The following is a 14,266-nucleotide window of genomic DNA, read 5'->3' as shown; positions in this document are numbered from 1 at the left end:
AGAACTTTGATCCTTGACATTTTTGAAAATGAGAACCTGTCATTGTGACAAATTCAGCATATAGCACAATTTTAGAATGTCACACACACTTTGCTATCTACTGCACTTACTTCTATGTACCCTGGAGTGAATTAGTTAGATACATATATATGAGACACCATAGCACGTCACATACAACATTTGCCAAAGCAGAGGTGTGCTGACATTTAGTAAATTCACACATTCCCAGGAGTGAGTAGGTTCAGCTTACTTCACTTCATAAGTGGTGTTAGAGAGGAATCATTTAAATCAATGAAACTAGATGTATGGCTACACTGAGCAAGCAGTGGCCTGCCATATGTGATATTTCTATCTACCAGCCTTACGGGCATTTTACCTCTCTGTTAATTCAAGTTCATTTAGAGACACAGAAAAAGGCATACTTCTACTAAAAAAAATTCATGTAATTTACATATTCGTACCGAGTGGAACTATGGGAGGTCATTTGAAAGCAATGAAATGCTTTATGAGGCCTAACGGAATATGTAATCAAATTTAGCACTGTACTTATTTAAATGACAATACTACCCTTTTAACAATATGCCTATTACACAGTTGGTTGCACCCACTGACTGCAATAAATGTACCTTCAAATCATTCATGTCGTCATTCGAACATCCCTTCTTAGCATAAACGTGATGCTAATATGGAATCTTTCTGCAGCTTCAGTGTGTAACTGACTTCTACCATGCCAAGAACGTACACCTTGCTATGCTTTCTCACTCAGTTCTTTTCGCATCAGAAGCAATGACCCATGCACTTGTGAAACTGCTCATGGCGAATGTAATTCTGTTTCACTCGCTATATCTTCACGTAAGCATCATAATTTGTTGCTGAGATATCAAAACAAAATGAAGCAAACAAACAAAAACCCACAACCCCGACATATCTTGCTTTGGTATTTGCTTTGCATTTCTCCTACTAAGAAATAAACTTTTGAAAACATAATTCTTCCCTATCAATGATCTGGCTGAACAAACTGTCCTTATTCATCAATGTGATTAACGAAGTGGTTTAATTATAAGCACTTTTTTCTTTTTTTTTTCTTTTTACACTTCAGTTGATTCTTAAATGCTTTGATGAAGTGGGTCCTCAGGAATTTGTCCAGCGTAAAGCAATGTGAGAAAGGTTGACAAGTCAGAAGCTTTTCTAAGCTAAGTAGGACAGCAAGTCTGTGGGCTTCCATAATCTTCTAGGACTATACAACAGAGAAGGACATTATGGCAAGGTCATAAAGAAAACATGCCAGGTAGATTTATACCATGTCTTTCTGTGAATGATTGTATATGGTCAACTGTGTCTGTTATATACAAGATTGTTTCGTAAATTAGCAGTTTTCCTAAAGCAACAAACTTCAGTGAAAGTAATAGAAGGTGATATGTTCTTGGCATCTCTTCAAAAAGGAAGGAGAACCAAAATATTAACAGTGGACATATTTTACCTATTATAGTATGACAAGCAAGCTAGCTGTTGACTAAATATCAGATCTTGAGTATAATTGTCTGTGTTGATAACTGCAGAATGATGTCCAAGCACTGGAAGTCAGGTAAGGAAACAAATGTGGGTGGCATACTTCATAAGAAAAAAATATTTGCCTGTTTGAAGCATACCAGGACTCCAAGGGTAGCATTTTATTGTGTATTGTGCAATCTGTGAAACTGTACACTCTTTGCACGTAAAATGCTTTGGTTTGATAGAGAGTACTGCTTAAAGCAGTATTGCAATTGTAAACCTTGAACTCCCTTTCTAAATGACAGACTGATTCAGAAACGAAAAACTTTTTGTAACTGCTGTAAAAATGCCACATGAAAACTAAATCCAGACCTACCTTATTGAGGACAAACTCCCACTGACATCTGGGGAAGTTTAGTCTGGATAATTACTGCTGAAAATAGCTCATTGTTATTATTCATCTTCCTCGGCATAAAATACATCTCATCCAAGCTGAGAGAATTCCAGGTCAGCAGAATTCTATTTCCAACCGATCATTTTATATCCCTGTGTGAATTTTATTTCACATGCTGCCTCTACAGGAATGGGTCCCAGGGGTGATTATGCTCTTGAAATTGCATGGTCTTTTTATTGTTCAGAAATGTTTATGGTATGTGAGACTGGAAGTTATAACTCAAATGATTTCACTAACTTAACTGTATTGCATTATATTGGTGCCTCTTGTAATAATCTTCTCTTGCATTACATTCTGCAATATGTTCCTTCAAATAGTCTCATATTCAGAAAGAGGATCATATATTACTTCCTCAGAAAACTAAGTCTTTTATAATATCATATGACAAAACCAGAAATTATAATCTCCTTGCCTATCTTCTTTTCTGAATCACTCTGAATAAATCTGCTCCAATACCTGTTATTCAGGCCTCACACTCTTATGTTCTTGTATTCAGAATACGTCCAAATCTCACAAATGCCTTCTAAATAACATCTCTGTGACTTGGCCTTTTCCATTCAGCCATGAAGAGACAGGCTTTCGTCAATTGTACCTGCAGTTACTACAACATTGTTCTTCCTTTCCACTACAAATGAAGCTTGCTCCACCCATAGTTCTTTGGAAGGCTGCTCCAAGGATTATTTTCATAGCTCCAGATTTTACACATGTAATTTTACACATGCCCCCTTCTCTGCCACCTTCTACTGATTCTGTATACTTAAAAGGTATAATTTAAGTTGTCGTAAACTACCTGCAGTGTTTTGTGCGCTGAGACTGTTCTATAATTTATCCTGATACACAGTGCCTCTCTTCACGACATCCTGGTATCAATGAGTAGTCATCTGATGCCTTTTCCCATAGACTGAAAGCTTTTATCCAGCTGGGACAACATTTCTGTTCTGTGTTTGCATACTGCCTAGCCCAGCGGGATCCAGGTCCCAAGAAATTCTTGCAAAACACCCTTATCAATATTACCATCAGTATTTTATGCATTTTTTAAAATCAAAATCTAATTTAATTAAAACTATCCAGTTATTGCATATTGATCTACAAAATCATTTGGTAATTGCTAATGTATTAAAATTAGAATTAAAAAGGATAGAGTTGTCCTCCCTCCTAACTAGAATTATATACAAAAACATGTAGGAATATTCAAAGGCACTCATAAGTCAACTTATTCCTCCCCACTTTTAGAAATCATTAAATGAGAACATGGCAGCTAATTACAAGGAAAGTATGACAGACAAACTTATGCTCAGTACAGGTGCATGTCAAAATGTAGCTATTCCAATGGTTAGCCTCTCTAGTAAAGGCTGCCTACAGTACCATATGATGTGCTTGCTTGTCCACTGGAATTTAACCAGAAATTCCTTTAATTTTCATTTGTGACTAAAACAGGACTACAGTCAACTATTTCGGAGATACAGATGTAGTGAAATACCAATGTGCTGTATCAAATTTAAATTAAAATAAATTAAATATTTGCATCTGCTTGAAACTGACTTTTACCAGGTTACAAATGTTTCACAATGGATGAAGTGCAGGAAGTTTTGCGAACTTTTATCATAATTGTTTTTTAACAAAATTATAGTAGAGTTGTCTTTGACTTTGGAAAAAATATCTAAAAAAGACTGGATAGGAGAGATGGAACCACTAGTCTGGTTGGACAGGAACCTGCTCAGGTTCCTGAAATGTGCTGCTTGCTTTAATTCATGGAGACTAATTTGGGACAGGAAGTGCTACACACAGGCAGGATTCCTAAAGGCATGATTTTTGAATGGTTTCCATGAGTTCCTTGTTATTTTGTGTGGTATTCTGGTTATATTGTGTGGATGAATTGCTTCATAGATTTTATTAAAGATGACACTTGATATATATTACCTTCTAGTGTACACTGTGATCTGCAAAAAATTGAAGATGATGCCATACATTAATTCTGGTATTAAAAACTGCACTTCACCTCAGAACCAATGATATTTAGCCACCAGACAATACACAGCTATGAAGAAATATAGAATTGCCCTCTATCCTCCATATGCTAGTAAATTTGCATATGTAAGTTAACATGCTAAATAGATAATATATCACATATTATACTGTGCATAAAGGACATATCGTTTGTGAATTACCTTGTATTTTGGAATAGTTTTTAAAAGCTCTTTAACTGGGACATCCGTGCCAACTACTCCCAGGAGAATCCCTTTGGATCTCTGAAAAGAACAATAAAACATGCACTCAGAACCATGCTAATAATGAACATTCCCACCACTAATTTCACATCGCAGCTACTCTGCAGAAGCAAACAGATAATAAACAGATTATCTGAAACGTGTGGACAGCAGAGACTGGTGCGGGTCATCTGATCAAACAGTCATTTAATCAGTAATAGTGCTCCTTTCTACTTCATCTGCAGTTCAAATAGAAAAGGCATGCAAACTTTCAACAGTTTTTGAGTCCCTCAACAGAAAATTTCCTCATGCAAAATAGTTTCTAAACAAGAAAAAAAAATGTTAAAAATGTGTTATTCCCTTCACTCTCAATTTATCGTGTCACTTGGTAGACAAAAGAAAAATATTAAGCATTAAGGAGAAAGTACATATAATTTTCTTAAACTTGTTAAATTAAAAAAAAAAGAAAAAGTACACAGATATATACATAACAGACACATGAGTAATAAAATTCTGGATCTACACAATAGAAGCATAACAGTGCAAAGAAGAAAAAATATATAGATTATTTGCTGTAAGAAGATAATACAGAAGAAAAAAGACACTAAGACCCAGCACCATCTGAGATTTTCTCTTAGAAATATGGTTTCATTATTTTATTACAGTTTCTAGAGTATAGGTATTTGTGATTATTTGTGCACATGTTAATGCTAACAAAGGGATAATAACTGCAGACAGAAGAAGAAGAAAAGAATACAGTTTATGAGAGCAGGGTAAAACCTTGTTAGGTCCCCCAGATCAACTTCCATGTAGTCACCCTATTATTGCATGGCAGAAACAGTCCGAGTACTTACAGTTTCATTTTGCTTACTAAATACCGGCATGGCGACAGTCGTCATCAACACCAATCCCTGATCGTCAGCAAGCTATATTTGAAAAAGAAATATTATCTCTAAGAACTAAGGAATAATTACATGTGATTGCATTTATTCAATTACATTTGCTTCATTTTAAATGAGATAAGGCAATTTATCTAAATGATGTTTATGTATTTAGAATTGCAGTCAGTCCAGCCCCACCGTGCCCCATCTCATTGATACCAGCTCTGTCCACCCCACCAGCTGTATGGTCAGGAAAGATGCCTCATCTTCATTCTTATTGGATTTTCCCATGAGGGATACGAAGGGGCTGAAATGTGGATTGTGGAAGCAGCATGTGCAGTAGCAAAGCAGCTGGAGCTCCGTTCCACATCTTTCCCAGTGTCAGCTCTACCATAATTGCCTCAGGTTGTTTTCTCCCATCAAGAGGTCATGAGTTGCATGCACTTTTCTTCTGGTCCAGACTGAGATCTCATCAGCTAACATAGCAGCAGAAAGGATGACAGCCAGCGAGGATCCCAGGAGCATCTTTGCTCCGTCCAGTTTCAGTTTGCTGGACTAAGTGGTGGCATGAAGCATTAGTTGATGGTGCACATCTGGTTTCAACGTATTTCTTCAATTTAGGGAGGAAACAGATCTCCTGACCTTGGTTCCATTCAAGAGAAACAGGCAGAATGCTTATCACTGGCCACAAGAGAGTGACATTGCTCAGACTATTCTGTCTTCATGCCCTCTGGCCAGATCACATCCTTGCCCTAAGGCAATGGTTAACTGTGAAGAAGGACAAGCTGTTTAACTGTTTAAGAAGGACAAGCACGGCTCTGTGTACTTGTAGATCCTCATCATCTACATATGAAAGATAACTCACACAGGAAGTTCAGATTTAAATACTTTCTGCCCCTATAGTTTGGGAAGACATAAAATTGAAGAGGCTTATCCTGCATTTAAAACTGTGTCATATCCAGTTATAATCACAACTGGAGATTCATAAGCATAATTTAGTTCTGCTAAGTTGCATCTGTGTTTAGCCAAATGCACGAGGCAAGAGAGACAATCTTATTGAGGAACTTCGTAGGTGAGGGGCAAGCCCAATTGCAACAGTGATATTCTCTTACTGCTTCTCCATCAGTATCACATCATCTGTACTCAGGCAGTATTTATAACACTTTCATTTTTGAGAATCGGTGCTACTTTGATTTTTTTTTTCTAACAATTTTATTTTATTTTTTAATGAAGCAACAGCTATCAACTGTCCAAATTTTCAGAACACAAAAACCATACGTTATGACCCAAGATATTTCTGAAGCATGTTTCACATTAATAAATTAGACAAGTAAAATCTAGAACATTACAGCAACCCCCAGTCTCTGAAACCAGAGGAGGGTTTCAGTTTCCCAAACAATTATGTTTCCAGAAGCATGGCACTGTCTCATGGTGAGAAGGAATGTTTGCAGACATCAGACAAAAACAAATGGGTTTTAGGATCAAGAAGGTTTGTATCTGATAAGGAATCAATAGGAACATGAGGTGGAACAAGCTCATGACCATACTTTTTTTTACTTTTTATTTTAATTTGTTTAGCTTTCATTTTAATAAGTATAGATATTTCTAGTCTCCCTACGATCCTTGATCTGTTAAACAATAGTAAGTTATTAAAAAACAAGCACACAGAAAAACAACCCAACAAAACACTGAGAGTCCAGGGGTTGCACCAAAAGCAGCTGAACTAGGCTAAGAATTTACTCTCTTTGGCCAGAGTCATACATTCAAGCACACTGACATGATTTGTATGGAGAGGAGCCTTCTGCGATATGATGTTCAACAGTCCTGAACACATGTACACCAGGAAGTGAAAAAGCGTTCTGCTGATTATGGGGTGACATCTTGGAGTATTTAGAGATTTTATATGATTGCCCAGGGTTGTTCATCTCTGACGTTATATATTTGTCACGTATCATTATGGTATTATTTTACAACAGGCCCACTCATTCTCAAAAGATTGCTAGAAACAATTTATCAGATAGGATTCCAGCCAAGGGACTTGTCAGTAAAGTTTTAGGGTGTTTGAAATTCTTTAAAAGGGGGAAGAAGAACAGTCTGGAGTTCATGGAAAATTCAAAGAGAATAGATCATTAACTCTCAAAAGTAACTATGGAAGCAAACTATGGAAGCATGCAGAGAATGATTACCCCATAATTATGATATCTGCAACTGTAAGGGTTGGCTAATGCAATCATTTTCATAGAAGTACAGTCTTTTTTTTTTTTTTGGTAGCTTTTGGGCTGTTTATGCCTTTTTTTTTTTTTTTTTTTTTTTTAGGGAGGAGAGGGAGGAGATTGGTAGATGAGCAGGATGTTGGCCACTTCTTTAAGTGGAATCAGCAAATAACTTGATGATAGATGACATGTATTTGGGATATTTCACCAAGTTACCAACTTATGCTCCAGTATTTGCTTCACAAAAATTATTAGATTTTTAGGACTTATCTCCTGGGGAGGAAGACAAATTTACTCCCTGGGCAATGATATTTTAGTAGAAATACTTTGAAATAGTAGAATGGTAGCCACTGGGTATTTCTGCTTAGGCAATGTATGTGAGAATCAGTGAATAAACTGCAAAGGAAGCCATGATCTAGGAATTCTGCATTGTCGCTTTTTAAGTCTGACAATTTCTTACATATAACAGAACTTTCTGATAGCTTATGCAAGTGATTGAAAAATTTAGTAATTCTGAGAAAAAAATAAATAAAACCAGAAGCATTCTCTAATCACTAAAAAAAAAAATCTTATATTCCTTACATTCAGAATGAGCATGCATCACTGATATCTCAGTACTAGCTAGATTATTATTATTATTTGTATCACCGGCAAATACTTAATTAGAAACTAATGTTTAATGAAAAATGTTAAAGATCAAATTCAGAAAATCATAACATATAAACAAAGTTTCTGAGTGACTGTACTTATTTCAGAAGTCCATATTATTGTGCAATAAATAGTAAGAGTAATAAATTCTTTGGTTACTCATTTATTATTCTTCTCCACAAAAGAATATGTAGGTAATCCTTATCATTCCCAGTTTTATCTACTGGACATCACAGTCATAGGCTCAGAAAATAATTATGTAGGCATGTAAGAAAGAAAATACTGAAGAAAAAAAATACTGAAGAAAAAACATTTCTTACAGGAAACCTCTTGAAACATGACTTTCTTTTTCTTCCATAAGCACAATATGCATGCTTCTAAACACTTAACAAATAACTCATTTACACATCAGAAACAGTTGTTTTTTTTTTTAGTGTTGCTGGCAAATATGCAGAATGATACTAATCTCAATATAATCCAGTAACATCGCCAAATGGGTGGTTACAAGTTACATACAGTGGAGGGTCCTTGGGAATGACTGAAACCTGAGGCAACACAAATTTAATCTCAATCTCTAAACAGGCTATACCTTATCCAATTTTATTCCTCCGGTCTCTTAGGAGAAACCTACTAACAGTTACAGCCATTTTTATAAAGACATGCTTTATTTGGCATAATTATTCCTCCACCTGAGATTCAAAATGATTTAAAGCTACATGCTAAGCTTACTGGGTTCATCTTTACTAACCCCCACATATTCTGGGGGATGGCAGAATTCATAGGAAACAGAGTAAAGTTTGATAAAATCATACTCACACAGTATTATGTTAGTTATGTATATGGTTTCTGCTCAAACAAAATGCTGCTGGCAGATCCATTTTGTTCACAGATAAGGGTTAATTTGGACTAAGGCTCCACACAAATACTGGGACCTCATCTAAATTAATATGATGGAGAGCCACTAATAACTCACATTTCCTCCAGCACACTGTTTTGAATTCTCATTCTGTTCTCACAGAAAATCCTACATTTCTCTCCCTCTGTTCCTATACTGTTCTTTCCAGTGCTTAATCATACTTCTTTACACATCAAAGTATTAACAAATCAAGCTTCTTTCAGTTTCTCTACTCCCTAAGAAGTGTCTAAGCTATTCTTTACCTGGGACACCATATTAGACAAAACACACGGGTGCTGGCTGGCATTAAAGCCCTGTCTATTACTTATTAAACAGAATATTAATTACATTTTGATTTCCTTCAAGAGGTTATGTAATATCAAGCAAAAGACAAGGAAATAAAAACTGCTTCACCTCCAAACCTCCAGGAAAATAAAAATTCTACTGGCAAGCTCCAACACTTGAGGCTACCAACAGATGTAAACTAAGGAAAAGGTATATGCCTTTTAAAACATCTTATTGCTTAGCATCTTTTGCTATAAGATTAAACAATACAGGAAGCAGTATTCAAATACACCTGAACACTTCCCTTATTCATCACAACAGTCTGGAGGGCATAAGATGGAACCAAATCAAAATTAGTGGAATAGTACAAAAACAGTCTCAAATTTTATATATATATATGTATTTGGCTATTGCTGGCATTTCCTAGGAACACAGTGTCCAAGAAACCTTTAGGATGTTTAGTTTCCAAATGCCACTGACCTCCACCAGGACTTGGGCATCTAATTTCATTAGGCCTCTGAAAATACTAGAAAGCTATTAAATGCTGTCATCTTTTTAGGAATATTGGGAATATATTTATATATTTATATATATATATATATATTTATTTAGGAATATTGGGAAAATATTGCCATAAAGTTATCACTGAAAAAGAGTTTAATAGTTTTAAGCCAATGATAGCATCTGTGCACTAACTTAGAATTTAGTTCTATTTAAATATAACTACATAGGCAAGCCTGTCAAGATTTCTTTGAATTTTCAAAGAATATATTTGCTGTTTTCAGAAGTGGGTGTAAACTTTAGTTTCTTCAAATTCTTGGTTTTGAATTACGGAAAACAGAAGAAAAACAGCACAGAAAAAAAAAAAAATGGATGCAGCATTGTCAGATGCTTCAGTCAGCGCTGAACTCATGATTAGCCAAACGAAACAAGGAAAAAAATGTAAGGATCCATAAATTTGGGGCAGAAAAATAAAAATGGGAAAAACATGTAATAAATGACTTTTTTTTTTAACCATATTACAGGTTTTAGACTCACTTTCTTAGAGAATAAGTAGAATAATTTCTTAAGAAAGGCAAATGGGAGCATGCCTGTGTTATTTATTTATATTTACAGAATAATTATTTATATTTACATATACTTTTCTATATTTATTTAGATATATATTTATGAAAGCACTAACTATCCTAGACATCTGACATCAGCAAGTCTCCACTTGAAGAGTGGAATCATCTTCATGCTAAATACAGAATTTTGAGTGTGTGCAGTACAGCACTAAGTGCTTGTCCTTTCAACTTCCCCTTACACTGTTAGGTATTTATTTCCTGTGGAATAGCTACAAGTTCCTGCTTTTTCCAAAGCCAAACTAGTATGTTTACACGAACCTTACACATTTCAAAACAACCTCTCGAGTTTACCTTATCACAGGAATTCCAAGGGCATTTTCTTCAAGAAACTGTTTATCCCTCAAAAAATTGGAATGTTTTATTTTGCAAGCATGGAACGTAATATGGAGAAATAGGCTTCCCCATAAAACACAGTGGTCACCATTTAGAAAACAAAATAAACAACCTGAAGTTCAGTTCAGTTTCTTCTGCCCCAAATGCGATTAGGTCGTTCTCTAGGTGATTCTTTTTGATTAAAGACTGTAGCTGATGAGAGCAGTAAACAACATTTCCCACGACAAATCGGGAAGATACCTTTATGAGGGGACACAGACTGCCTATGCCAGTTCAGATGTGAAGGCATCTTCCTTCATTAACAAATACAATCAGTCTGTGCTTCCATTCCAAATGTAGTTCTCTCAAACCTTAGTGATCTCCACTATTCTAACAGTCAGACTAGATCTATTGACCAATATTGGTCTGGCTGTTTCCTCTGACAGGATAGGACCAGCACATCTGTCTGGGAGTCCCCAGCAATGTATGAGACTTGACTGGCTTCTGTCATATACACCAGTGGTTTCATCTGGAATAAGTTATCCAGAGTAATGTGAAAGCAATCACTTGATGGGAGAGGGCTTACTGCAGTTCTTCTCGTGGCAAAGGTATGGTACATCTGGGAACTCGTGAAGCCAGACAGACCACGTGTCCACTGTCAGTTTTCTTTCAGTAAGGTAGTTTCACATATTCAAATATATCCTCGGGGAGGTAACAGAGAAAAGGATTCCATCCTATGCACTTAGCATCTCTCTTTAGTACTGACAGTGCACAATTAAGTTTTGGTATTGCAACAGCTGTTGTTCAACCAGCCATTTCAAAAATCTTCCATTTTCTACCTTTCTGCTGATCTATTCATTTCTGATTTAGTTCTACATTTGAATACGTTATTTCATCTTCTCTTGAGAATACCAACTCACAATAACATCATTCCCTCTAGGACTTATTAATAAACCAAAAACAACAAAACAAACCTCAATTTAATCTCTATCTGAGCTTAGCTTCCACTCAGGATTCATTTTCTTTCCTTTTTGCCCTTAGCAGAAGATAGTCTCATCTGTTTTACCACATAAATAAAGCCAGTAGGCCTCCTCTATCAGGCGATTTGGGAACATTTAAGCAGAACTCCATTCTACTTAAATGCCATAAATACCATTTATTAAGTGGAGGAATCACAAGAAAGAATTAATGCAACATTAGTCTTGAAGAGCTATGAAATGCCAGTGATTTGACAATGCTTCACTAGATAATAAACCTATATAAACTTCAAATTAGTACAATAAGATTTCATGCGAATTAAAATCAATGAAATACTAAACATAGGTGTGGACTCATGAATATGCCTGCATATGTTTATGGAAAACTAGATCCAGATCATACTAAAAGTAGTAAAATACTGGGAGGACCTGTACAGCTCCAAAACTCAGATGTTTTTTATTCCTTCAAGTCTGGAAATATATTCCCATGTAAATACAAGCAGTTTAACTGTTATTATTCCTATATTTTTCTAAATCATGGAATTACAATGGCACAGTAAAAACGCATTTATTTCAATGCTTGAGTTCATTTCATCTGAAGTTTGGATGAATTGTGCTATGGATTATTTGTTTTTCAACATACTCATCTAGTATTTAAAAAAAAAAAAAAAAGGGAGTTCTTGCAGTTTCCTCAACTTACACCAGTGGTGTATTTGGTCTCAGAATTGCTAGGCTACATTGGATGACATTGGCAAGAACAACTAAAACTAGACCCCTGAGGAAAACACACAGGATTTTTTAAGTTATCATCTACAGTCTGAAATGATGGATGAAATAATAGTGGTTTGCCCCAGAAAGCTGATCCATTGCAAAGACGTAATGAGAACGTTTTCAGGCAGGAAGCCATACAAGGGCCATGGAGCAGTGACCCTGGACATTTGGTTTGATAACATGCTTAGCAAACAATAACAAACCTCTAAAAATCTCAAGAAAAAGGCAAAATGCATTCCCAGACTAATGACTCTTGAATGTTTAGAATAAAGGGAAGAAACTTACTCCACCCCAATAATACTCCTTCGAGTTCTACTCTCCCTGGATCTACATGGCTCCTACTTGATTTTCACCATCCCACAACAGGAGCTTTGATTTCCACAGAATTTAATTAAGTTACCTAGAGACTGAAAGGCAGAAAAATTCTGTAGGCTGTTATATCTACGCGACAGAGGTTAAAATTGGAGCTAAAATTCTGAATCAAAATTTAAAAAAATAAATAATAATTAAAAAAAAGAAGCGAGGTTAGGTGATATGGTGAGGCTTAACAGAGGCACTTGAACAAGTGTTTGGGGAGGGTTGTGCAGCTCTGCTGACACCAGAAGCTTTGGGCTGTGGGTCTGAAAGGAAATAGGATTAAGGGAACTGAGTGAGGAGACAGGTCAAAGTGAAGGTCTGCTGGCATTGCCCATACAGCCATATGCCCTGTGCAAAAGCTGAAAAGTGGTGGAAAAAACATTGCTACATTCAAAGGGACTTAAAGTGGGGTGAAACTGTGGGGCATAGGAATACTGCAAACCTTCTGACAAGGTGCCTATGTTCAAAGTGACTGCCACGATGCTGAAACTTTACCCAGAGGAGACAGCAGTTCCACAGGAATGTACCTGAAGTATGAGGTTCATGCTGAGGCTTTGTTTTTTCTTCATTTTCTTGAATAACCCTGTCACCTTCCCAATCCATCCCTCCTCCCTTCCCCACTCATGTAGGCTTGTTTCACCTGGTGTCATCTTCTCCTGGGACTACTGTACTTTTCTGTGCTGAGTATAAAGTCATGAGGCAGGCTGGAAGCATCAGAGAACTGGAATTTGACCACTTAATTGTTTTATATAGACTACAAGAATAAGGAATAGCTATTATTTTAGCTTAGATTTAAATTATGGCCTGGAACAATATAGGAACCTGTGTGAGTGTATTAATTTCCTGGGATATTTCTATGTTCAGCCATACAGAAATGAAACACCAAAAAATATCAGTTTAAATATTTACTTAGGTAACGTTGGCAAATTGCTGACTCAAAAATGCTACTAAATATCAATTTCCCTATTGAGGAGTGTGAGAGAATTTTTTTGGAAATTAAATTTAAGATTATGATTAACATGTAAGTGAAAATTTTAATGCAGCTTTTTGAATGGGCCACTCAACTTATATATATTATAAAACTGAAAGATAACATCTCAGTGGGCAACAGAGACAAAAGAATGATAAATCAGGGTCAAAATGTTTGCTCATTATTATTTTGTACTTCATTAGATTCAATTTAACGCCTATAATTTTATAAAAATGCTAAAATTACTAGTCATGGACTTCAGTGGAACAGCAGCTTTACAAATTTTCTATTTTCTATTCCCAGTGACAGTTAATTCAGCACTTCAAAGTACAGGAAAGTAAATGATGCAGGGAATGATAAATGATGCTCCCAAATGGCTGAAAGATGATAGCATCAAGATAAAAGGAGGGCAAAGCACTACTTACAGAAGTTAAGGGATAACACAGAAAGAGAGAAGAAAGCTGTCAGGAACTTTTGGGCAACAAATATCATCAAAACATTTCTATACAGAAGAAATATGATTCTATTCATAAGAGAATCATTTAAAAACTTTATGTTCCTAAACCCAAATATCTGCTTCTGTTTGGTGTGTCTAATTTATTCACTTCTACCTCTTCGCACAAGCTAAGTAGAACAAAACATCACAGCAGGAGAAAGACAACAGTTTTTGAATCCTGC

At 35.9% G+C, this 14,266-nt stretch overlaps 1 protein-coding gene across 31 annotated transcripts in view; it reads right to left on the bottom strand.

Moving 5' to 3' along the window:
• Positions 1–14,266, bottom strand: part of CACNA2D3 (calcium voltage-gated channel auxiliary subunit alpha2delta 3) — a 530,340-nt gene that overhangs the window by 111,348 nt on the left and 404,726 nt on the right. For all 31 annotated transcript variants that reach the window (XR_013955470.1, XM_080605848.1, XM_080605850.1 and 28 more), the window contains 2 exons: positions 5,007–5,078; positions 4,114–4,194 (listed from right to left, as the gene is read on the bottom strand). Coding sequence is in view for 30 of the 31 variants with exons in the window: in XM_080605848.1 (XP_080461974.1) it covers positions 4,114–4,194; positions 5,007–5,078 (153 nt within the window). In the remaining variant the exon portion in view is untranslated. The remainder of the gene's footprint in view (positions 1–4,113; positions 4,195–5,006; positions 5,079–14,266) is intronic.

The sequence above is a fragment of the Anser brachyrhynchus genome, assembly GCF_964034855.1.
Source record: "Anser brachyrhynchus genome assembly, chromosome: 10".
In the NCBI taxonomy this organism is placed as follows: domain Eukaryota; kingdom Metazoa; phylum Chordata; class Aves; order Anseriformes; family Anatidae; genus Anser; species Anser brachyrhynchus.
The sequence above is the reverse complement of the archived record's forward strand: the minus strand, read 5'-3'. Positions and strand labels throughout refer to the sequence as shown.